Below are 24,464 nucleotides of genomic sequence, written 5' to 3'. Positions count from 1 at the left end.
TAATTGTGTTAAATTCTTACTCTTCTTTAAGAGAAAAGGCGAAGGGGAGGCAAGGAACAATTGCCCAGTCACTTCTGGCTTAGATGCTGATCCAAAGTGAACAGGTCTTTTTTTTTGTCACTAGAAAAGGAAAGAAGAATGGTCTTTTCCCAAATCACAATGACAGTTTGGATTCTCATGTCATGAATGTGTCTTGCAGCTCCACCAGTCAAGTTCGGGGAGGAGGCTACAAAGCCCAGTTTGGGGCATTTTCTTAGACTGGGTGAGAAACGAAAAGCAGGAAGTTATTCTGCTATGTATTTAGCATTCCTATTTTTCCCCTTTTTAGTCTGTTGCTCAAGTCCTACGTGATGAAGATTGTCCTTCGATGATCATTCCAAGCAGGCCTTGTGAGTGGTTCTACTTCTTACACACATCTTAGCAGATTATAAGCGTTCACATTAAAGCACAACTCCAGTCTGAAAAGTGTTTTGTGACAAGGTCACTAGGAGCTGTCTGTTATCTAACAGTGACGTCCATTCAGTTTTAAACAGTTTCCTTAGAATAATTGGTGGGCTAGATATTCTAGACTGAATATTGAACCCTGGTATCAATATTTGTTGGAACGTGATAAGGAAAGCACAGAAATGTTATATAAAGTTAAAGTACAGCTGTGTAGCAGGTCTGACCTGCTCTTCCCTTTGGAATGAAAACCAGGACTTTTTGCAGCAAAGAGCAGGGCCACGTAAATGAGTATGTAAACATCTCTCCTTTTCTCTCTCTTTTATAATCTCCTCCTCCATCTGTCTAACCAATAGTTTCTGTCTTTTTTTCGTTGCTTCCTCTCCAAGAATATCTAGTGATAGTGGCTGGTACTGCAGCTCATCTGGCATATGAGGAACTGACACTTGCTGTTATGTATTGGTTTTGGTGCTAATACCATTCGTGACCAGTCATGTTGAGTCTGTCCCTGGGGGCTGGTTTGATTATTACCATGAAATGACATATTTGAGAAGCTGCAGTTTTTGTAAGCTGCCGAGATACTGACAGAGAGTAAGTTCCACACTTATTACAAATTCTTTAACTGCTACAGATACTACTGTTGTTATTCGGTAGCACCTAGAATCTCCAGTTGAAAGCTATGATCCCACCATGCCTGAGCTTGGACAAAAAGCCTCAGAGCATAAAAATCATATTCTTGAATATAATGGCTCTTCCAAGATTTGTCCAAGTCAACATATTGTTAGATAATCAGTTGAAAAACAATTGACTGTGAATCTGAAATGATTTAAATATGTTACAAAAGACAAGCGATAAAAGTGGAGCTTGACAGGAAATGTAATATGCATGCTTTGTCTTGGTATTTTGAATAGTTCTTAAGAGATGCTTCCCAGACTTCTCCACGAAGAATGGTGTGCTAACCGTGGCAAATCAGACTACGTTCAAAGATGGAAGAGGGAAAACGAGAAATGTAACCGATCTCAGGGAAGCTGCAAAGTAGGTTTTACCCTTCTTAAGTGCTCGTTTGTTGGATTCTGAGATTGTGAAATAATTTATGAATTGAAAAAATAATCAGAATGTGTTGTAGCAAATGGCTGAGGGTATCCAGGCAAGGCTTGCTAGTAAATGGTCTCTTTGTGCCTGGGCGCTTGCGAAGTTCCAGTAAGGAAAACCAGCACTGTGGTATGCAGAAATGAGCAAGGAGCCAAAAGTTTTAGTCTGGTTGTCTCAGAGTTACTGTCAATTTTTAAATCATTCTTGTTGGTTTTCCTAGCAAAAATTAGTATTAAAGAAAGCTAAAAGAGGTTCAGAATTAAATCCTCATGCTGCAGGACTCAGGCCAGCCAGTAATGGCTTCGGCTGTTCCTTCCTATGATGGCCTTTCCACTAACATGGATTGTCCTAGTACTTTGGCTGTCTCACCTCATCAGAGTGTTCCTGTTTTTAGTACATGTCTAAAGGTCAAAAAGCGATGTACTGGGCTCTGATGCATGACAACACCTCCCTTGCAGATGGACAGCAAGCTTCTCCAATCCTGGGCATCAACCAGGATGAGAGAAAACTGCTGCAGTAGCCTCACTTTTCCAGCTGCTGTCAGTCGTCAGCCCGTCTGGGGCACAGGGATACCTTTTCTTACCTCTCGATCCAAGGCTACCACATTCTAGCACCTTACCAACACTGATAACACGTGCATCTTACTAAGTTCCCTTCTGGCATCTACAACTACATTGTCTGTTCTTTGATAAGAAGATCCTTCATTTCTTTGTAGGAAAACATTAATATGGGCAAGCACTTTGCAGGATAGGAAAACAGTTCCATAAAGTCAACCTTTTGCTTCACAGAGCTGTTTTCTGCTTCTCTGCTATTAGCAGTTCCGGTGTCACAACTGTTTGACTCTTGGTACATTGCAGATCTTAATAGTACACACTTTTCTTGTGACATAATAAGCAATTATATCTGGCGATAGTACTCGTAAAACTTTTTTAATAAAGCTTTTTCAGGAGCTGTATAGACATTTTTACCCAGTTTTTTTCTTTGGCGTAACTGTGATTGGTGTTGGAACTGGAGCTGGAGGATAGTAATATACTTTTATCACTAGTAAAGATATTTCAGATTCTTTCACTGAGCCTATTTGTTGTTTAAATAAATTCTGCTTTTCTACGTAAAGCAATCTTTTCTTTGGTTTGTCTTTTCTCAGTGGCATCAATAATGTCCTGGATGCAAGATCAGTTGGAATGAAAATTTTTGAAGACTATGCCATTTCTTGGTATTGGATTTTAATGTAAGATTTTCATGGGTATTTTTGATTTTTCCAAACTCACTTTGGAGCATGCAGGGAATTAAAAAATAGATCATGTATGTGTTTGTTACCAATCCTACTTTTAAACTCAAGGAGCAACTGTAATTTCTTTTCATCACTTGGTAGCAATGTTGTTATGGTTCTGTTCATGAGGTAAGGATAGCACAGCATACATACATAGAGTGTTAATTGATCTGGAGTAGCTTTTTAATATCCTACCAGGCAGAAGAACAGAAGGTGCTGTCTTCTGTTGCAGGACCCATCTGTGTGGTAATTCCAAGACTGAAAAATCTTAATTAAGAGACTTTCAAACCAATTGCAGTTGCTAAGTGTCATTAGTGTATATAAAACCCACATGATTTCTAAATTCATACTAGCAACACACAGTTAAAGCCATTATAATCCATAAATCCAATATAAATCATAAATCCAATGCAGCAGGCAAAGCAACATCAAGAACAAAAAGTATTGAACAGTATTAACTTTATCTTGCAATTAATACTCACTAATCACCAATTAGTAAAAATGCAGCACTGAGACAAAAGAAGTAGCTATTTTGCTGAAGCAAATATGTAAGTATATGTGCACTCTTAGCCCATTAATACTGTTTTTGATGGACCAGGGTGTTGATCAATTTAAAGAGGAGCAGAAGTCTTTGCCAGGTGAGAACCTATAACATGCACATATTAAGCATACATTATTCAAGCCTGAATGCAAATCCACAACAATAAATACATAAACTTTAGATAAAAAACTTAATGTGGAGAATTAGTCATTTCAGAAACATAAGTTGTCAGCTTTTAAAGGTGTTCAGTCACTGGTGGGAGGACAGCTTTCTCATAGTCTGATACTGTGCACACAATGGTCTGTGGCAAGAAACTCGCTGGTATTCAGCAAGTTCAGTTCCCTCTAGATCTCTTATTGAAATCAGGCTTATGGTGCAGATTCTTTCAAAGGAGACATCACTGAACAGATAGGCTGGAGAGAGAACTGACCATTTTTTGAACAGAACTTCTAAATACTGAAGCCAGTTTCCACATTTCAAATATGATATTTTTATATCATAAGGAATTGTTGCTACTTTTAAAGTAGTTGGATAGAATTTTCTTCACACTTTTCACCAAATGATAGCATATATCAAACTATTTCTAGACAAACATATTTAAGTGCCAGAGTTTTGGTGGTGACAATAAGGGCCTGATAGTGAAAGGAGGCTGGATTAAAAAGTAAATATGGAGTTACTCTAGTCTTTTTAGCATACCCAAAAAGAACTGCTGCTTTCAAGCCTCAGTTTAAGGGAACCAGTCTATAGAGGACAGTTGTTACCATGTATTCAGTTTTGATGTTACTAGGACTCGTGTTTATCTAAAGATAACGTTAGATAAAGGTAACTTATTGCTTTCAAGAATAGAGTCATAAGCTCCAAAACTACAACCTTTTTTGAGGAATAGATTCTGAATGTCAAACAAACCATTCAGAAAGGGAAAATACATCATGCTAGGAAGCCTTTAAAGGGCTAGGACTTAAGACGAGCTTACAAAGGTTTAACTAAATAAGCTGATATTCTTTCTCTTGTCCGTCTGCCCTTCTGGCTTAGTTTGCCCAAAGCATCTGTTTTTGATTGTTTATGATCAGGCTGACCCTCTTTTATCTTTGGTAACTGGCTAAATAAGCTGGGAACATTCAGAAGAGAAGTTACTGAACACAGGCAAGAGATTTTAAATTTTTTTGAGTCTGTAGTAATACAAAATTCTGACATAACACCTACTAAAAATTCTGAGAAATGAAATGTTCTGTGAAGCATCTGAGCTGGATGTTTGTTGGATGCGATTATTATTCACATTGCTTTAGAAGGCCTTGCTGACTAAAAAGGCCTTTTGCAGTCATTTTTTCCTTTCTGACTTGCTTCCTGGGAGTGAAATGAAAACAAATATTTCCTTACCGTAGACTTGAAAAAGAGAAGACACTCTGTAGATGTCTTTCCTAGAGGCTCTGTTAATAGCTCTTAACAGTTTCTTTTTATGCATCACAATGCCCTGATCATTTCCTCTTCTGATGGGTAGAGAGAGTCACTGTTTTTTTTCTCCTAAATTTAATTCTTTTTTTTTCTAGGCAAGTTCCTAGAAAGTTACTTTGCTAACATTGTTTCTTTGCAAGTAGGGATTTTTAATGGAGGACACAAAACAGCAACCTCCCCACACATAGGTATTCCTCCAGTTTAACTTCCTGTACTGTAGACTAGACCGTGGCCTCAAAAAGGCTGTGAGTTGTCCAGCTGGTGTAAACAACCAAAAAGGCATTGTACTAGTCCCATTCAGCCAACCTGAGAACCTAATGTATACAAACATTTCTGGCTCTGCCCTGTGAGATCTTCATATATAAGCTATTTGTTTCTAATAGCAGATAATGGCTATGAGGATGTACTTCATAAGGAAGATTTTGAAATACATTTTTACAAATCATTCTCTTATGTGAGATGAAGTGACTCTCGTTTGGAGTAACAGGCATGCAAGAAATTGAAGATTCTCACACTTGTTTTCCCTGTGTTTCTGTTTCTTGTCTTTCTAGTGGACTGTTCATTGCAATGATTGTGAGTCTGCTCTTCCTTGTGTTACTGAGGTTCACAGCTGGGGTTCTCTTCTGGATTTTCATCTTTGGTGTGATTGGAATTATAGGTTATGGTAGGTGTAATCTTCTAGCCTCTGGGGCTATTTTTCCTTATTACTTAAGTTTGGGCAAGGAAAATCAGTAATTACATCAATTAAATGGTACAATTGGGCGAATTAATGTCTAGTTTTAGACAGTTAAGTGAGAAGGGCTTAAATGGCAGCAAAATTTAGTAAGGATCCGTCTGTGCTGATACTTAGCATCAGGTGTAGTAACCTGAATTATCTACCCACAGTATGCTTAGTCTGTATTCACTTGTACTGATATTTCTTTTCTATATATGTGATGTTATAATTGACTAGTCTCACAGTAGTGCATTTTTGGGTTTTGTTTACCTGACATACTGAGGACAAAATACTTGGCTTGTAAAAGATTTTTATTAAAAACTTGTCTTTGCACTCTTCAGAAACACTTATTTTATATTGATTGTTTTCTAAAAGGCATTTGGCATTGTTACTGGGAGTATGATCATCTTAAAGGAATACCTGGATCTGACCTCACTGTTTACGATATTGGATTCCAGACAGACTTCAGAGTGTACCTGCAACTGAGGCAAACATGGTTAGCATTTAGTAAGTGCCCTTTAAACTTGGTACCTGTTACTGGATAGTCAGGAGAATCCATCACTGTCTTGCTACAGTTTCTGCCTTCTTAAATCTCTTCCTCTACATACGTCAGAGAAGTAAGCAGAATCCTCTTTCTTTGTACTGTGCAAAAATCTACTTTTTTTCAAGGAGACTAGTATATTTGTAAGGGGAGATAATGCAATCGCACTAGTGATGAGAGTGAAGAATGCTTGTGTTACTAGCATTCCACTTCCTGTGTGTTCAGTCTTCATAATGGGGAAGCAGAAGGCAATAACTAAGTCCTGATGAAGTTGCATAAAGAGGGGCATTTTTCTCTCCCAATCTGTTCATTCTCCCTCTTTGAGGGCCCCAGAAATGAGATTAATAACTCTACACATCTTTGTAGAACTGTTTACATTCATGTCACTGAATTTTCTTGGAGGCTGATCTAAGACTGTGGAATGAGCCATTGCAAATTTCATCCCCTTTATTTTCAAAACTGCTTCATTGCCTTCTGGTACAAGGGCAGTGTATTTAAAACAAAATCCTACTGGAACAAGATAGCCTGCAGCATACACATCCCTCCCCAGGGAAGGAGAGGTGGAAGAGAGACCAAATACCTGCCAAATATTTGACAGGTACTTGCACTGCTGTTACTGCTCTATTAGAAGGCACACAGACACTAACTGATGATGAATGGGACATAACCTAAAACACTGCCTCTCCTTATTGGTAGCTAAATTAATAGAGCAGTAGTTTACTGCTTAAATCTCCTTTCTCTGCTTTGTGTCTTCATTTATCTCTATGTTGGATCATTGAGCTCATGAGGCATCTTCTACATATTGTTGAGGGAGAACTTTTTAGTATGGTGTCCCTAGAGAATATTAGGACTTTATTATGTTTTTCCTTGTAACTCTCCAAGCTCTTCCCCTGCCAGATTCTTAGCAGCCAATGTATAGTTTATCTAGAGGTCAGTGTCACTTTCAGATCCGTAAATTGAGGTACTCAGGAATTAAATTACTTTTCCAAAGTCACCCAGCAAAGCAGTTAAATATCCTTGAAGAAAACGTAGGTCCTCTTAGTCCATTAGGACTCATCAAGTACTGACATTGCTTTCCTTTTTCACAATGCTTGGGACAAGCTACATTAACTTAACAGAGCTGAACTGGAATGAGACCAACTTTAAAGAAACCTGATTATGTATTTCTTCATGGGGAACCATATCAAAAATAGGTGCTGAAATGTGCGTAACAAAAACTTTGTTCTGAACAAAGTCTGTGGCTCTGAGCACCACAGCAGTCACTTGCCACCTGCAGTTCTGATGGCTAGCGGTACTGATAATACTTGGAATCGCAATTCAGCATCATCTGTGACTATCTGGGTCTGGATTCTGAGACTATGTCTAAGCTGTGGGATCTGAAGCCAATTCCCATGTCCCTTTGCAAACCTTCAGACAAGCCAAGGCTTAGGGATACTATCCCTTCTGTCTTCCTCTCCCTCCACAAAATTTCTTGGTTTCAGCTGTAGGAGACAGGTCCTGCTGTGTACAACCATTCATAACTGCTGGGCTGGTTTAAATGTTGTCTGTCTGTCTGAAGGACCCAAAATTAATGGATATGTCTCAGAGTCAGAGGAGATGTGCTTCAGGCATTAAAGACTCTGTCTTCTCTAGATGAAGTCCAGAGAATTTTTTTACTTTCTACTGCAGAAGTAGGATTTGGACTGACACAAATAGAAATCAGACTGAAGCAGACTCTTTAAACCAGATCTGGGTTATGATTCAAACACTGCTCATAACTAAGAGAGGAAATTACAGAATCACAGAATCACAGAATCACTAAGGTTGGAAAAGACCTGTAAGATCATCAAGTCCAACCATTAAAAAAAAAAAAAAAAACAAACAAAAAAAACCCCACCACACACCCACCAAAAAAAAAAAAAATCAAAACCACCCACAAACCACAAAACACACCACAACCCACACCGAAAACAGCCCACCCACACCACACAGCACCATACCCATCAAGCCACATCCCACAATGCCACATCCACACGCTCCTTGAATACCTCCAAGGAGGGTGACTCTACCACCTCCCTGGGCAGCCTATTCCAATGTTTGACCACTCTCTCAGCAAAGAAATTTTTCCTAATATCCAGCCTGAACCTCCCCTGGTGCAACCTGAGGCCATTTCCTCTAGTCCTGTCACTTGTCACTTGGGAGAAGAGACCAACACCCACCTCTCTGCAACCCCCTTTCAGGTAATTGTAGAGAGCGATGAGGTCTCCCCTCAGCCTCCTCTTCTCCAGACTGAACAACCCCAGCTCCCTCAGCCGCTCCCCATCAGACTTGTGCTCCAGACCCCTCACCAGCTTCGTCACCCTTCTCTGGACACGCTCCAGCACCTCCATCTCCTTCTTGTAGTGAGGGGCCCAACACTGAACACAGCATTCGAGGTGCGGCCTCACCAGCGCCGAGTACAGGGGCACGATCCCCTCCCTACTCCTGCTGGCCACACCATTTCTGATACAGGCCAGGATGCCGTTGGCCTTCTTGGCCACCTGGGCACACTGCTGGCTCATATTCACCCGGCTGTCAATCAACACCCCAAATGTTCTGAGACATGGTGCTCTTGGCTCTCTGACCTCAGAGCAAGTTTGTATGATTCCAGCAGCACAACTGGAAGGTGAAAATAGTTTGTCCAAAATTGTCCTATCTTAGTCTTTTCTTTATTTTGACTCAAATGAGGTGAAAGGAGCTCATGCCAGGTTAGTACTCAAAGAAATTTATTGATTTAAGTAGAATAATATATATCAGAAAAATGCACTCTTCATGAAAAAGTTGACTCTTCATCTCCTTTTTATTTGTTTTATTGTATCTAAATACTACAAATTATCTGCATTAGAGTATAAACATGCAAAATGCTTGTTTATGAAAAGTAGAATTTGTTAAGGGTAAACTGTATCTAAGGCCAAATGCTACAGTCACATTTGAGTAAATCATTATCTTTGTCTGAGAATGATATGTTCCATTTTTCTTCTGAAATTATAAATGCTAATGTCAGGGTCCTACACATTCTGACTAACTCTCTGCGTGTAGAATTTCCCTACACTGGAACTTACAAAACTATGAAATGGGATTGAAGATCGGCAGGTGCAGTGAGAGAAAGAGATAACTGCGCTAGCAGAGAATTTTATGGAGTTTATGAACAATAGTGTAAAATACAAGGCAAAAAAAACTATTTGCAGAGGCAGCATATTGGTTCAGTTCTTGATAAATCTAACTTTGTTTGTTTGTTTGTTTACAGTGATAATACTTTGTGTTGTTGAGGTCATAATCATACTGATGCTGATCTTCCTAAGGAATCGGATCCGGATTGCTATTGCACTGTTGAAGGAAGGTAGTAGGTATGTTTGTCTGATTTTAATATAGTTTGAATTTTATTAAATAATCCCTAGGGTACACTCTTCTTGAGCTTCATCTTGCAATACCAAGGGCAGAAAGTTGGGAGTTAAAGTACAACACTGGATTTGTTGAGCCGAACAGGTAGTATAAGGAATGCCGCCAGTTCTCTGTTAATGAGGTCGTACTTAGAAGAGCTTTCTCCTTTGCAGTAAGACATTTCTTATCTCTCAGCACCCTACCTTAAGAGTACATACACTGTTAGTGGTACCATGTATCCTCAGTGCAAGAAGGTGTATCAGCAGAAATGTTAATAGGAACCTGGGACCCATAGCTGCCAACTTTGCTCTGTCATTGGATTGTCTCCGGAGTGACATACAAGTGGTAGAGGACTGGTGTTGGTTTGGCTGTGGCTTTTATTTAGGAAAGACTGGATTCTTCTGGCTCAAATCAAACTTTCGTGTGGACATGCATAAATCTGCAGAGAGAAAATGAGACTTCCATGACCAGACATTGTAATATGGTGCAGTCCAAGATACTTCTTTTCAGCTCTGAGTAAAGAAGAAAGCAGAGCAGGATATGAGAGCTGAAGGCCTAGGAGACCTCTTCATTTTGTGTTTCCTGACATTTGCATAAACTTTGTTCACAGTGGTTCCGGTTTTACACAGTGCCAACACTTAGTTCTTTTTTTTTTTTTTTAAATGGGAATATAACAAAGGAGAAGTGGACTTAAACCATCAGGCCCTTGGATTTCATTGCAAATAGGCTAAGGTCTCATAGGCCTTGGAAGTAGAGCTCTGTTGTTAGAGCACATAGAGTTAGCTCTGAGTTTATCTGTGTGCACTTGCTTGTAGTTTTCTGCCATCTCCATTGATGTTGTGGTTCTCAGGAATCAGGGTTTGGGATTTTTGTAATGGGATTAAGAAATACTGAATTTCTGCATTCAGCCAGGTACCTGTTTCCTGTTTTAGGCTACTGTGCAATTAGAGCATAGCAATTAATTTTGGCAGCACTAAATTATACTCTTTAATTCCTGAGAAATCCAAGAACACTTCTAACATTTGATAACACTTTTGTTCACAACCTTGACAGGTAGAAGGATTTCAGAAAGTTCATAAAATTCCTGCTGAGAAGTAATAACATTCTGTAGTTTTTCAGCAGCACGAAAAGGTCACTTGAGGGTGATGTTTTTACTCTCATGCATAATGCATGAGGTGAAACACTGTATGTAATTACTGTAAACCTAACAGACCATGCCCTGCAGATGAAAAATAAGCTGCTAATGACTGGAAATCAAATTACATTTTTCAATACCTTTTAACTACTCTTTAAAAAATATTACAATTATAATGCTAATAATTGACTTGAAATCCATAGTTAGAAACAATTAACAGTTGTTACTCAGTTTGTTCGAGTAACTGTCCGTGGTCTTAGTGGCAACTAAGAGGCCTACCATTAACTGCTGAACACTGCTAATATGTAGTGATTATTTCCCAGACAGCATAAGGCTGTGTCCTCCTGTGTGACTCTTAATGGACTTTTACGTGTCTAGACTCAGACACAAATTGACATGTTTTTCTTAAGCTCTTGATTGCACATGACAGTTCCCTTGCATTCCCCCCAGCATTTGCTAGTTTAGCAGCAGGAACTGAGTAAATTTGTCTCCTTTTACATTCCGGAAACTGCCTCCTATAAAACAAATAGCATCAGAAGTGCCACAAGTCATAGGAGAAATACTATAGGAAATAATAAGAAACAAAAAGGCTTGTGATAAGCTTACAAGGCCACTGGAAAGAAAATTTACAGTAATGGGCAGAGGCAGATGACAGGAGTGTAAAGAGAATAAACCTGTAAGCTTCAGTGAACAAAACACATGCTCTCTGAAATCACATCCAGTGGGATACCCAGCTGGAGGTGTTCGCCTCTGAGACAGCTGCAGCCAGTTTACCCAGAGGGGCTGTATCAACTCACTCTCTGCCAAAGGAGTTGTCCCTGGCAGAGCAGGAGCTGGCATGCTCAAGTTCCTGCTCACTAGTTGCATTCTAGCAACATGAAGTATTAGTAGAATGTCAGCCTCTAAAACATCAGCCTTGATGTTAAAAGGAGCTCTCTCAGCTGTCAACAGTGAAAGGCCATTACTCTTTCTGCCTGCCACCAGCCAAAGGCGAGTACCACTCATTTATGGCACATGCAAGGAATGTCACATAGTCACAGGAAGGTGTTAGCATGTCCTGGCATTACGAAGACAAGTTGAGTGTCCCTGCCCCAAGATAGTTAGTACTTAAGGCAGGAAAGGGGCTGGGAACAGAGTCCTCAAATACGAAGCAGCAAGACGTAATTTCAGGTGTGTAGGAGCTGAAGGAAAGAGCATAGGAGCTGAGCAGAGTGGGACAAGGAAATAAAGGGTAAGGTATGCAGCATTCGGCAAGGAGATGTGATTGAAATGGGTTTGTGACCTGGAAAGAGCTGGATCTGTGAAGCAGTAATGGAGAAGGAGAATGTGGCAAATAGATAAAGTTGGCTGTAGCGCTGCCAATAGAAGTGGAGTGGTAGAAATGACAAAGTAAAGATGTGAAGATATTTGAAGAAAGAACCTGCAGTATTCTGAGATCCCAGCGCTATATTATGCTACCACTATCAACAAGTAGCTCAAAGTAAAACAGATGATGCTAGAAGAGGACTGATAAAAAGCTTGTTTCTTAAATTGTTGTAGCTTACTGATATGTTTTGTTTCTTTCATAGGGCTATTGGCTATATAATGTCTACATTGTTCTATCCAATCGTCACCTTCATACTCATTGCAATTTGTATTTCCTACTGGGCTGTGACAGCTGTGTATCCTTCTGTCTGTGTACCTCTCTGGAGGAACAGTCTTCTGGCCTGCAAGACCAGATAATTCTCCACTATTTCACCTTAACCAAACCAGTGTTAAGAGGGCTCTTTGGTCACTTGGCACTTGCTGCACTGATGCACTCATCCTCGCTGCACATTTGCATGTGATGTACAAATCAGACAGTGAATTTAATTTCATTAAAAAGAACTGGACTAAAATTCATGCCAAGGCAGGGGGGTCATACAAGGCCTTCTGTACTACAGAAAGTTGACTTCAAGGGGTAAAAAAGGGCCCCCAGCAAAGAGTGACATGGCCTTTAATGTGCTGCATGCTCTATAGGCCTAATGTTAATGGTCTCTTAGTTAGCTGGGAGTGGGGTGGGCTCCAGGTGTGTTTTGTTCAGAAAAGTATATGAAAGGAGTGAGAGAACATACAGTGCACTGAGTCCTCTCTAAATTGCACAACAGCAACCACTGTCTGTTTGTTCCCAGAACAGCAAGGGTTTGGCAAGGTATCAGAAAGGGGAAAATTGCTTTTTGAAAACAAATAGTTCTTTCACAGGCAAAGAGGGTCAGTTATTGCTGTTCAGGACAATGTTTATTTATCCTTATGCTCTGTGTCTACTTCCACCAAAATACAAAATGTCAAAGAACTACTCTACAATCTGCCTTGTCAAAGGTAGATGTGCAGGAAAGACTGACTCAACTTCGAAGGTTATTCCCCTTGCCCACTCTAGTGAGGGGTTATTACAGCTCCGGGATGGAGTTTTCCTTAGTTCTGTAAGTAACGAGAGTATTCAGTCTTGTCTATCAACTCTTCATATACATCTCTGCATATCAAGAGCAGGTTTTCTGTTATCTGCACAAGTTCTTTAGAGCTAGTGGTTACCCACTGCAGAATCCTAAGTTGCTCAAAGCCTACAGTTCTGTGATTCCTCCTTAAAATATTTCATTCAGTTTTCTGGCTACATCAGGAGAACCTGTGTATAAAGTAATGGCTAATCAAACGCTGTGCAAGTATGCAAATCTGACTTGTGACCCAGAGGTAAGTGTAACAAATATTTATCTATAGTGAAAGCGGTACTAATTGCATTTCTTAACCACTATTAAATGCAATGCTCGTAGAAAATGTGCATATTTTAAAAGTAATGATTCCTCTTGTTAAATCAGAAAAGAGTACTTAGTGTTCAGATAACACTTCTTTGTTCAAAGCAATTTACAGACATAAACTAATTTTTCTGCTAAACTGTCCTGTGAGGCAGGTAAATATTAACCATTCTAATTTACAGGGTGAGAAAGGAAGACACAGAAATAATGGTTTATTTGGAAAGGTGTTCTTGAATTCGTGAGGATTCTATTTTGTGGTCCTCAAAAGGCAATGGAAGACTTTGAAAGCTGTGCCTCAAACTTGCCCATGGACCAGCCACGTTTTGAAGCAGAGGCTTGCTAAATATTGGGGTCCTTTTGGCACAGCAGTGACCTTTACAAAGCTCCAAAAAGTATTTGTCTTTTTTTTTGTTTTGTCTTCAGTCAAATGGGTTTTTTTGTTTTGTCTTCAGTCAACAGACTTGACTGTGGGGTTGACTTTAAGTATTTTTTGAAAACTAGAAATATTTATCAAATGTTATATCAGGGTTATTTTGAGGTGTTTACATTTCAGTGTACTGCTGTGGTTATATGTATCCCAAACAATTCCCCACCCTACTGATGTCCGAACACTAAAAAAGAAAGGGATTAGAAATTGACTGGGTTTATTTCATGCCCAAACTGAGCAAATACATGAAATGAACAATAGAAATAGGGAAAAGTAATTCAATGTAAAGACTACTCCTGTTTTAATACTCTGAGATAGGTAAGGGAAATTGTGACTACATCCACAGCTTGTATAAAATGGCATAGCTCAGTTGTTTTCAATTCAACTGTAGTGATTTACCCAAACTGCAGATTTGGCCTCTGGTTTTCAAATAAAGAATTTATTTTTTTTAACGTGAGCAGGTTTCATTAATGAAACTGAAGCATTTGTGTATCTTAAAAGTAGATTTCTGAAATTCAAATTCCATTTATGTAGGTTTCAGGGATGCGGTGAATAACCCTGTTTGCTAACTGCATGGTTTAAAGTTAAGCACCTGCATAAGACATTAATATGAAACCTTAAATATGTAAACGGGTTACATAGTATTGGAGTGCAGTGTTGAATGAGGTAATGAAACATCAAGCAGAATTATGCTATTTGTATTAAGCTGCTAAACTTCAGAGACTGTGTACAGGGAATTCATTGCTTATCATTGTGTTGTTTATGTTTGCTTTCTATACAGACTTTTAACACAACCAATGTGACTAAATTGTGTCCAGGTGCTCAGTGTACTTTTGCTTTTTATGGCGGAGAAAGCCTGTACCATAAGTACATCTTCATCTTCCAGTTAGCCAATGCCTTTGTCTTTCTCTGGCTGGTGAACTTTGCAATTGCACTGGGTCAGTGTACCCTTGCTGGTGCCTTTGCCTCTTATTACTGGGCCTCTCGAAAACCAGCTGATATTCCACTGTGGCCGCTCTTCTCTTCATTTGGACGAGCAATACGGTAAGACTGTGGAGCTGGATGTGAGCCTTGTCATGTATCCAACAAGTGCTCTTTTTACATCTAGGGAAGCCAGACTTAGAATATCAAATGAAAATGATTAGTCAGCATTCTGGTTTAATCCCAGTAGGCAGCCAAGCCCCTCCCAGCCGCTCGCTCACTCCCCCGCAGAGGGATGGGGAGAGAATTGGAAGGGTGAAAGTGCAAAAACACGTGGGCTGAGATAAAGACAGTTTAATAGGTAAAGCAAAGCTGTGTGCACAAAGTAAAATAAGGAATTCATTCAGTGCTTCCCACTGGCAGGCAGGTGTTCAGCCATCCCCAGGACAGCAGGGCTCCATCACACGTAACGGTGACTTGGGAAGACAAACGCCATAACTCCAAACATCCCCCTCTTCCTCCTCCTTCCCCCCAGCTGTTATTGCTGAGCATGACACCATATGGTGTGGGATATCCCTTGGGTCAGTTGGGGTCAGCTGTCCTGGCTGTGTCCCCTCCCAAGTCCTTGTGCACCCCCAGCCTGCTCGCTGGCGGGGCAGGGTGAGGAGCAGAAAAGGCCTTGACGCTGCGCAAGTACTGCTCAGCAGCAGCTAAAACACGGGTGTGTTATCAACACTGTTTTGGTCACAAATCTAAAACATAGCACCATACAAGCTGCTATGAAGAAAACTAACTCTATGCCATCCAAAACAAGTACAATCAGGAAAATGTAGTTGTTAGGGGGAGGCTGCATCTTGTAGCTCAGTAGCAGCAAGGCTGCTGCAGCTCCATGCCCCCCTGTCCAGCCAGTTACAAGGCTGAGCAGGTATTCCCAGTAGGCATGCACATGTACAACACATATATACACAACTGGCCACACAGATCAACAGACAGACAGACACAGCACTCACGCAAACACTAACAGCACCAATGGCTTCATCCTGTTCCTTTCTCTGGCAGATCAGGATGAAGGTCCATTAGTATATGTAATTCCCACTAATTGACCTTCCTCCGGTTATAGTTTTATTTATATATACACACACACACATGCACATACATATATAATTGTACATATACACGTATGCGCAACATAAGTCATTCATTTTGTTTTAGATACCATACAGGTTCGTTGGCATTTGGAGCCTTAATTCTTGCAATTGTCCAGCTTATTAGAGTAATACTGGAGTACTTGGATCACAAACTGAAAGGTGAGATTTATCAATCTGCTCTAGGTTATTAAGACCTCCTTTGGTAAATTACTTCCTTACTTTCTCAAGATGTTTTTTCAGCAATGAAAAGAGATTAATTCCACATTATTTTTAGCCATTGTAGTTCCATTTGAAGCCAGTGAATTTGTGCTGATTTACTCAAATTGAGTCTATGTCCTTGGGAACTTAATGCAAAGTTCATGCAGGATGTGGATCTGATCTAATTGAAAGCTAGTGAGCTAAACTGGGTTGAGAAACAGAGTTCATACCTAGAGGAAAAGAAATAATGTTTCTGCTTTTGTCACAATTTAAGATTTTCTTCTGAATAGTTTTCTATGTTCTGAAGTCTGTTCATGAGTTCTATGTATGATGTACACTCTCCTTTTTTTCAGGTACCCAGAACTCCTTCACTAGATTTCTACTCTGCTGCCTCAAATGCTGTTTCTGGTGTTTGGAAAAATTCTTAAAATTTATAAACAGAAATGCCTACATCATGGTATGTGCTGTCTCTGCATGTGGTCTCCCCTATCTGGGACACTAAAATACCCTACCCACTACTAGTTGGTACCAGCAGTACTAGAATCTGCTGAATAAATAATGGGATTTATGGGAGTTTTCAGGAAATGCATGTGGTCCTACTATGAAAATGTAAGAGCTTTTTCTTTCTTCTTCTAAATTCAGCCTCTTTTCATGCCTGTCCTTGTCCATCCCCCTCACCCCCCCAAAGTAAGTGGGAAGGGATGGCATAACTGGTTAACTCCCCCTCTGATTCAGCAGTTGAAATCCTGATTTCAAGAGGAATATTAACTTGTTTTGTATTGCATGTCGATGACACTTCTGTTTGGAGGCAGTGTTTGAATAAGGAGGTCAGAAGGCAGGTAGTGTCTGTATTTCCTCTGGAAACTTAAAAGCACAAATTCTACTAGCAGCAGCAGTGATACTACTCTAAAATAACCCTCCTTAGCTTCCAGAAGAGAAATTCCAGATTTTCACCTAAATAAACATACAGATTTCAGCTTAGGATGTTCTGACTTAAAGCAATTTCAGTGATTGAATGGTACAGTCACAGACTTATTATCTCAAAGGAGGTGGCTGTAATGGGTCCATTATAACCTATGTTCATGCAATTGATGTTTCAAATTAATGCCGTCTTGAAGAGGAGGTATCCTTTTTGACTGTCTTGTTTACAGTTGGTAAACTGACTGCACTAAGAGCTGCTCTAGTATATCTTAACCCTTGTGGACACTATTCCAGGAAGAAGAAATGGTTTTGCTCCTGAATAACTTTAGCTGCTTTACTTCACGCTGATGTAAATCCACTGACTTTGATGCTGGTATTGCTGATTTCTTCTTAATTGAGAGCAGCGTCAGGTCCAAGGAGATACCTACAGGGGTCAACTAATTTCTGCTCTACAAGTGCCTGTCCCTTTCCACTGACTGTAAATCTAGTGTAGGTAACTAGCAAAGTGAGAAGAATCCCTCAGCAAGTACCTTATTTGCTCTGCTTGGCAAACTAAGTACTGAGTCTGCTGCCTGCAAGATCAGAAGGGGTGGCATGCTCATCACCAGGTGATTTGAAGGGGAAAGATGGGTAATAATCTGTCCCAACCTGGTGGGAAGCATTGAGAGGCAGCAGGTGACTGGGGGAAGTACTTTATGTTCATCTGAGTTTCAAGGCCACATATTAGAGAGAACTATGCATTACACACAGTATGATTCTGGCGTACGAGGAGGTATCCTAGTTATTTAAAATACTTAACAGCTACTATTATTTTGCAGATTGCTATATATGGTAAAAACTTCTGCACCTCGGCAAAGGAAGCATTCTTTTTGCTCATGCGGAATGTAGTGAGGTAAGGGGCCATCTCCCAGTCCTTAGAAATGTCAGGATTTCCTGCTATTGCGCTCTGAAGGCACACTTCGTTCCTCTCCCGTGTCTCCTCCAAATATTACTGTGAGCTACTTCTGTCCTCAGACATGGCCCTCACTTCTAACGCTCAGTGGGTAACAGCAGGCTGTCCGGCAAACCTACGCAAAGTTGATATAATCTCACGGTTTTGTTGTGACTGCTCTTTTGAATTCATAAGCACCCAGTAGGTTGTAATAGTGCCTCCAAGGAACCAGTGGAGCCCCTGAGAGGACATCTACGGATATACAGGAATGGGGTGCTCATCAACTGCCATTTGTGTGTTTCTTGAGCTTTGGTCCACTCACTGTCTGTGAAAAGGAAAGCAGAAAGACCTAAGTCTTCAGATTGATCCAGAAAGCTTCTGGGGTGTCAGAGAGTGGCAGTAAAGAAGAGAAAGTACTACGCTTTCAAAACCAGTATCTTTAACATAAGCAGATCTCCCCTGATGCTGGGAACTCCCCTGGCCCTTTTCCTCACTACCAAGACTCCTGCCAAACTCCCTGTTCTCACCAGTACTTTTCTTTGTTGCTCCTGGCTCTTCCTGTGCTACTGTGAGATCAAAAAATAATGGGAGAACAACTTAGGAGCAGGCCATGTTGATGCAATAGCAGACAATCTAATTACCGAGCAAGAGACAGAGTAAAACTGGTTAGGTGGTTTAAATTACAAAGTGAAGGACTGGGAGGAGGAGAGGAATGGAGGGGGAGGCTGAAAAACAGGAAAATGGAAACAATCTTAATAAAGAAGAGGAAAGTATTGGAGATGGGAGAATGGAGTGCATTCGCTCTGTTACCCTGCGTTAATATCGGTACAGTGGCATCCACACCGTGTAATGCATGTGCAATAGGAAAGAGAAGCTGCCTTCATTTCCTTTCAGAACATCACCTCACTGTCCTTTGTGCTTTTGCTCTTAATCAGTAAGACCAATAGCCAAAAGCCAGGCATATAATTTTATTGTTTCAAATGAGATATGGGGGTTTTTTGTGTGTTTTGCTAATTCTGAATTCTGACAAGTTAATGATGATTTGTTCTGTTTAATATTTCTTAACGTTTATCTTTCATGGTAGCCGGTGCTGTATATTACCATTCCCAGAGCCTTCAGCACTGTCAAGAGCCTGATGATAGCAGCTCATTTTCCATCCCATTATTTACCTGCAGTTTCTGATAAGACAGGCTGGCAGGATTTCAAGCAGAAACTCCCTGCTATTGCTTTCAATGAGGGCTGCAGATTTACTGTCAATTTTTCTGTCTACCTTCATTCATTCATCTGTGATTGTCTCCCTGCTTCGAGGACCCCTGCCTTCAGTGTTGTACCATGATGTCTTAAAATAGTAGATTTGGCATGTTATGGGGTCATGAAATGTGGCCAAATAGGACCAAGTGAAAAGAAGACCTACAATGTACAGTCATTGCTTTTTGTTTTGGTGTGTACTTTGCCTCTTCTGGGCTGGCTTATCTGTGACCCTAGTAGAAAGGCTGAAATAAAAATATTTTGATGTTTTGGTATTTTTTAACCAGCAAGAGCAATAAACAGTCTTCAAGTGCTGTAGCAGTATAGCTGCATTAAGGCCAAACTCAACGCGAAGCTCGGTGCTTTTTTGCCTCATGGGATTAGGCTGCAACAAAGCCCTTCTCAGTGTTGTGTTTCTGCATTGTTGTATTGTCAGCCTCTGAAACCAGCAGAAGACAGCTTCTTGGTTATGTTTTGTGAATTATCCATAGATTTAAGGAGAAAGAATACAAATGTCTGGTTTGTGATGACTATCATTTGTCCTTTGCTGAACAGAGTTGCAGTTCTGGACAAAGTTACAGACTTCCTTTTATTCCTGGGGAAAATTCTCGTTGCTGGTGGTGTAGGTAAGCTAATCGATTTTTTCCGAATGGTATGTTCTATTTTCTGGTACCTACAAGGATGCCTGCCATATTCATATATGCTTAGTTAACAGCTGGAGGTTCTCATTGGTCTGACTATTTGGGAAGCTATTCCTGTGTTTCTAGGATTTGCAAGATTGAACTAAAATATACTTTTTCTCTTTTCCCCCTTTTCCCTCCCTGGTGTTTTGTCAACACCATCTTTTCCATAAATGTTTTTACTGCTCTTGCATGTGTTGCTGGCGCAAGGACTTCTGTAGCCAAAGCATCATAGCTGGATCAAACCAAATTCACATCCAATAAGTCAGCCACAATCGGTTCTCCTTTCATAAGAACTGAACAAAATTGCAAATGAGATTCACCTGGTAGCAGACAGCGTGCATACAAGAGGAGGTGGTGCAGGTCTGCAGGAGATGGGCCTGAAGCTCTGCTGTATTCAGGCCCATTGTAGCTATAAGCTATAGTAAAAGAAATAGAATATTTCTAACATCCTTATAGGGTATTCTTAGTTATCAGTAAATATCAAAATATATTATTCATGTTTTTCTGTGACAGAAAAGTGATTTTTTTTTAAATGAAGCACTTTCAGAAATTCAAGTTGGCAGTATTCCCTTATGGTTTTTCTAAATTGTCGCAGCAGTTTCAAAACATTATTTTACAAATAACTGTATTTTGTATTCTGTATTCTTTAAAAGATTACTAATGAATTACATTTTAATCAAAAGTTGGAAATTAGTACCAAGAACAGATCTAAAATATTTAGTCATTACTGTAGAACAACTTTCAAACTGGGGTAGCAAATTTTATTTGAAACATATTCTCTGAAATGTAAGCCATGAAATACTGAAATTAATTCTTGTCTTCGTCCTCTTTGAGAATAAATTCTTTGGGCGATTTCTGCTGTAGATGCATTGGTCTGTTCTAAACTTATTGTTGCAGTTATCACTAACACTGCCATTTCTCCTTTTAATCTGAAATAGTTAAGTATTTCTTCAAGCGATAAAATCTAAAGCAGCAGAATTTTGCTCACTCTTTTTTTATTTTAGAAAAGATCCACCCAATGGTCTTTGTTATCCCATGTCATTGTCTTGTTTATCATTATTTATTAATGTTGCTATTACATCCCATAGAATGATGAAACAAAACAATTCAAGTCTTTCTGGGCCCATGAATATCTTTGTGGTAATTGAGCCATTTACGTATCTCTTCTGCCAGAATACAGATCCAACAGCTAATTAGTAGTGAGGAATTTATTGTTGACAAACTGATTTAAACCAACCTTGGATCAGTTGTCTGTTTGTTTTGTCTCATCCATTCTTTAGATGTTAGGAAATCAGAGTTAGCATAGGAATCACTAATCTTCTGTGCTTCTTTCAGGTGTTCTTGCATTCTTTTTCTTCACACAGAGAATACCAGTCTTCGCACAGGAAGCACCAACATTAAATTACTACTGGGTACCATTGTTGGTAAGGCAACCATCTAATCTCTGAACACTGAGGGGGCAGTCTGAGGTGCTCAGACTACTCAGTGCATAGTCTGGTAATAGCTCCTGTTGTCATCCTCTCAGTGGCACACGGTCCACTGACGTGAGGCCTGATCTGCTACCCTCTAGTCCTCTGGATCCTTCAGGCAGAAGTGGCACTGCAGTGACCCTGCACCTTCAGAAAAACTAGGTTTCACATCTGCTTTGCTCAGGCTTCCCAGACAGCAAAGGCTGGCAGTTAGGCACCAAGGACAGTGTGGCTTCTAATGGAAGGGACTTGTGATGCATCTCTTTCTCCTTTTGTAGCCCCCCCTAGACTCCGGAACATCTCCAGGATGAGTGGTTGTTTAGAATAATCTTGAAGGAGTTCAGAATATTCTTGGCCTATATTCTCTTTAGGGGTTGAAATGGCTCCAGTTTGGCAGCTGGAAAACTAGCGGCTACTGCATGTTAGGATACAATGTCTTGAACCTATGATCCCTTTCCACAGCAGTAGTAACCTTTGGTAGAATTAGAGAGCTGCCATTGAATCCTCCCAAATTTGCTTAGCAGGCTAGGCTTCTGACTTGTGTAACACTGCCACATTGGTCCCAAACTAAATTTGGGGGTTTATTGTGGTTTGTTTTTTGTAGACGGTCATTATTGGCTCCTACCTAGTTGCACACGGGTTCTTCAGCGTCTATGCAATGTGTGTCGACACGCTTTTCCTCTGCTTTTGTAAGTACTACGTTTTCTTTCACTAATACCTGCAAGTCATGGGAAGAGGAGTAGAAAACCTTATCCATTCCTTACAGAATTCTGGTGACATGCTAGGAGACTGTGAAAAACAAACTGCTTCTGCTTTTCAGACTGGCTCCTTGACACATTCTTCAGTGCAGAAGTGTTTTAGTATACAAATTCAATTAGTTTAAGTAATGGAAGGTAGCTATGTGGCTCATGGGGATATCTGGCTTTTGTTTTTCAGATGTTCCTTAACTTCCATTAACAGTTTGCTTCTGGGTGCTTTGTAAAGAGCCCTGTAGAGCAATGATTCACTCAAACCTCTTGTTACTAACAAAGTTATTCTTTGGTATATAGGTGGTCCTTTGTTTTCAACTTAATAGCCCTGAACAAAGTGTTATGCTGAATTACCTTCAAATTTGTGTGAAATACCGTTTAAAAAAACTATCTGTCCCTTGGACCGCCGAATGGCAAGCAGTCATGGGCACTCTCAAAAGGACTGCTGTTCAACGTGTCCAGTCAGAGAATACTAAAATCACAAAAGAAATCTGTTGGTCTCAAATTAGGACATGATTATAAGAAGAGGATGTACTTATTACAAAATACATTCCATTTGCTAGATTTACTGAATTAAAGAAATAGAGATACAATTTTTCTATAATGAAAGTCATTCTGGTAGGTCCAAGTGGAAGTTACATGGCAGTGATTGTTCTTGCAGTTGGTAAATTATTTGGTAATACTAAGGGAATACTGAAATAGTCATAGGCTTGATCTATCATATGCACAGTGGATCACTGAGGCAAGATAAACATGGTAATACCAATTCTCCTCTTACAATAGCATAAATTCTTTCTTTCCTTTAAACACTCACCCTCCTAACCCTGCTTCCCTAGGAACTAAGGTGATTCTGGAAATACTGGGTTGCCAAAGAATCGCAGGAACAAAATCAGTCAGAAAACTGAAAATTGTTGTCTAGTTGAGAGCTATGTCCTATTTATCTCGAGTTATGGACTTTGATTCTAAACAAACATGATCACAGGCAGGCATAGCACTAATAAGAAATAAGCTACACCATAACTAACTAACTAAATAAATAAATACTATTATTTAGAATGAAATGGAAATTGATCAAATTAATAAAATTTAGAAAGTTTGTTGGTGCACTAAAAATTTAACAGATTTTCTTTTTAATTTATTCCAAAGACACATGGTATATACTGCTATGGAGATATGTGAAGATTTGCTTCCTTTAACCTCTTTGGCCATTCCTTACAACTAGTGCTCTCTTTTTGGCTTTGCAGATACAGCTGTCTGGCTCTGCAGGGTTGCAATTGTGCTTCACTGCACGCTCCCTCCAGATTGCCCATCAGTGTGAAATTGTTCACTGGTCTGTGACTACTGCATGGCATAAACACTGGGCTGAACCCAGACCAGTGGTTTAGTCATGACCTTCCGTAGGAAAAAAAGTAATACGTCTGCCTCATTATTTTAAATTAATTTTCTGTTTTGCTTCCCATGCTTCCATTCCATAATGGATGGTAGGGGGATCATACAGAATATTGTGCGCTTGTGGCATGAGGTTTTCAAAAGACCTTTATCTTAGGCAGTGAAAAAGGGTCCAGTTTTAAAAAGTGCTTAAATCCACAGCTCTCTCTGGGACAAATTTTCTAGCAAGGAGTAGCCAAAATGCCAGGCTTCAGTGGAGGCATGACTGTTTCTGAAAATTTCCACCTATACTGCCAAACCAAAGAACTGGAGAATAAAAAAGATATATTGCTGTCATTTAAAAATGGCTAGATGTTTGTGTCTCTGCTTTGTGTAAAACTTCTTCTGGTTTGAGAAAATAGAAATTTTATAGTGTCCTTCATCAACTTAACAATACAGCTAAATTGCCTTGATTGAGTTTTTTTTTAATGTTGGGTCTTTTGCTCTCTCCTTTCTTCAATTCTCTCTCTCTCTCTCTCTCTCTCTCTCTCTCTCTCTCTCTCTCTCTGTGTGTGTGGTTGTACTGCTGTTTGCTCTTTTGGCTGCTTTTGCTGTGTAAATTCAGGTGAAGACCTGGAAAGAAATGATGGATCTACAGCAAAACCCTACTTCATGTCAGCTAGCCTTCACCGAATTCTAGGGAAGAAGGAACTAAGCCCTAAGAAGGCAGTGGGATAACACATACTAAACCTCAACATCAAAACAGTGTCACTTTTAAGCAAAACATGTATAAAGTAGGCAAAAGTAAAAACTGTAAATGATGCTTCTGGTTAATGGGTGATTCTTTTTTCCTTTTGCTTATAAAAAAAAAAGAGTAACATTGGTAACATTTAACTGTTTAAATGCTTAAACTAACAGCTGTGAAAACAAGGCCACGTTTTAGTTTATAGAGTGCCTATGAAAAGGAAAATGTAAATTTGAAGCTTTTTTTAAGTCTATAATGATCTTTTAATAACTTTTGTAATGCAAGTTGCTGCCTTAGATGACAGC

The 24,464-nt window shown here is 39.8% G+C and overlaps 1 protein-coding gene across 1 annotated transcript in view; it reads left to right on the top strand.

The window, feature by feature from the left end:
- Positions 1-24,464, top strand: part of SLC44A5 (solute carrier family 44 member 5) — a 52,257-nt gene extending 27,793 nt beyond the window's left edge. The window contains exons 7-22 of the mRNA XM_059821797.1: positions 329-389; positions 1,353-1,476; positions 2,678-2,761; positions 5,348-5,460; positions 5,887-6,018; positions 9,318-9,417; positions 12,155-12,247; positions 13,202-13,289; positions 14,560-14,822; positions 15,912-16,006; positions 16,399-16,502; positions 17,785-17,858; positions 19,701-19,771; positions 21,164-21,252; positions 21,902-21,986; positions 24,040-24,464. Coding sequence (XP_059677780.1) covers positions 329-389; positions 1,353-1,476; positions 2,678-2,761; positions 5,348-5,460; positions 5,887-6,018; positions 9,318-9,417; positions 12,155-12,247; positions 13,202-13,289; positions 14,560-14,822; positions 15,912-16,006; positions 16,399-16,502; positions 17,785-17,858; positions 19,701-19,771; positions 21,164-21,252; positions 21,902-21,986; positions 24,040-24,152 — 1,689 coding nt within the window. The 3' untranslated portion in view covers positions 24,153-24,464. The remainder of the gene's footprint in view (positions 1-328; positions 390-1,352; positions 1,477-2,677; positions 2,762-5,347; positions 5,461-5,886; positions 6,019-9,317; positions 9,418-12,154; positions 12,248-13,201; positions 13,290-14,559; positions 14,823-15,911; positions 16,007-16,398; positions 16,503-17,784; positions 17,859-19,700; positions 19,772-21,163; positions 21,253-21,901; positions 21,987-24,039) is intronic.

Source organism: Gavia stellata, chromosome 10 (assembly GCF_030936135.1).
Source record: "Gavia stellata isolate bGavSte3 chromosome 10, bGavSte3.hap2, whole genome shotgun sequence".
Lineage (NCBI taxonomy): Eukaryota > Metazoa > Chordata > Aves > Gaviiformes > Gaviidae > Gavia > Gavia stellata.
Note: the sequence above shows the minus strand (reverse complement) of the source record. Positions and strands in the feature narration are given on the sequence as shown.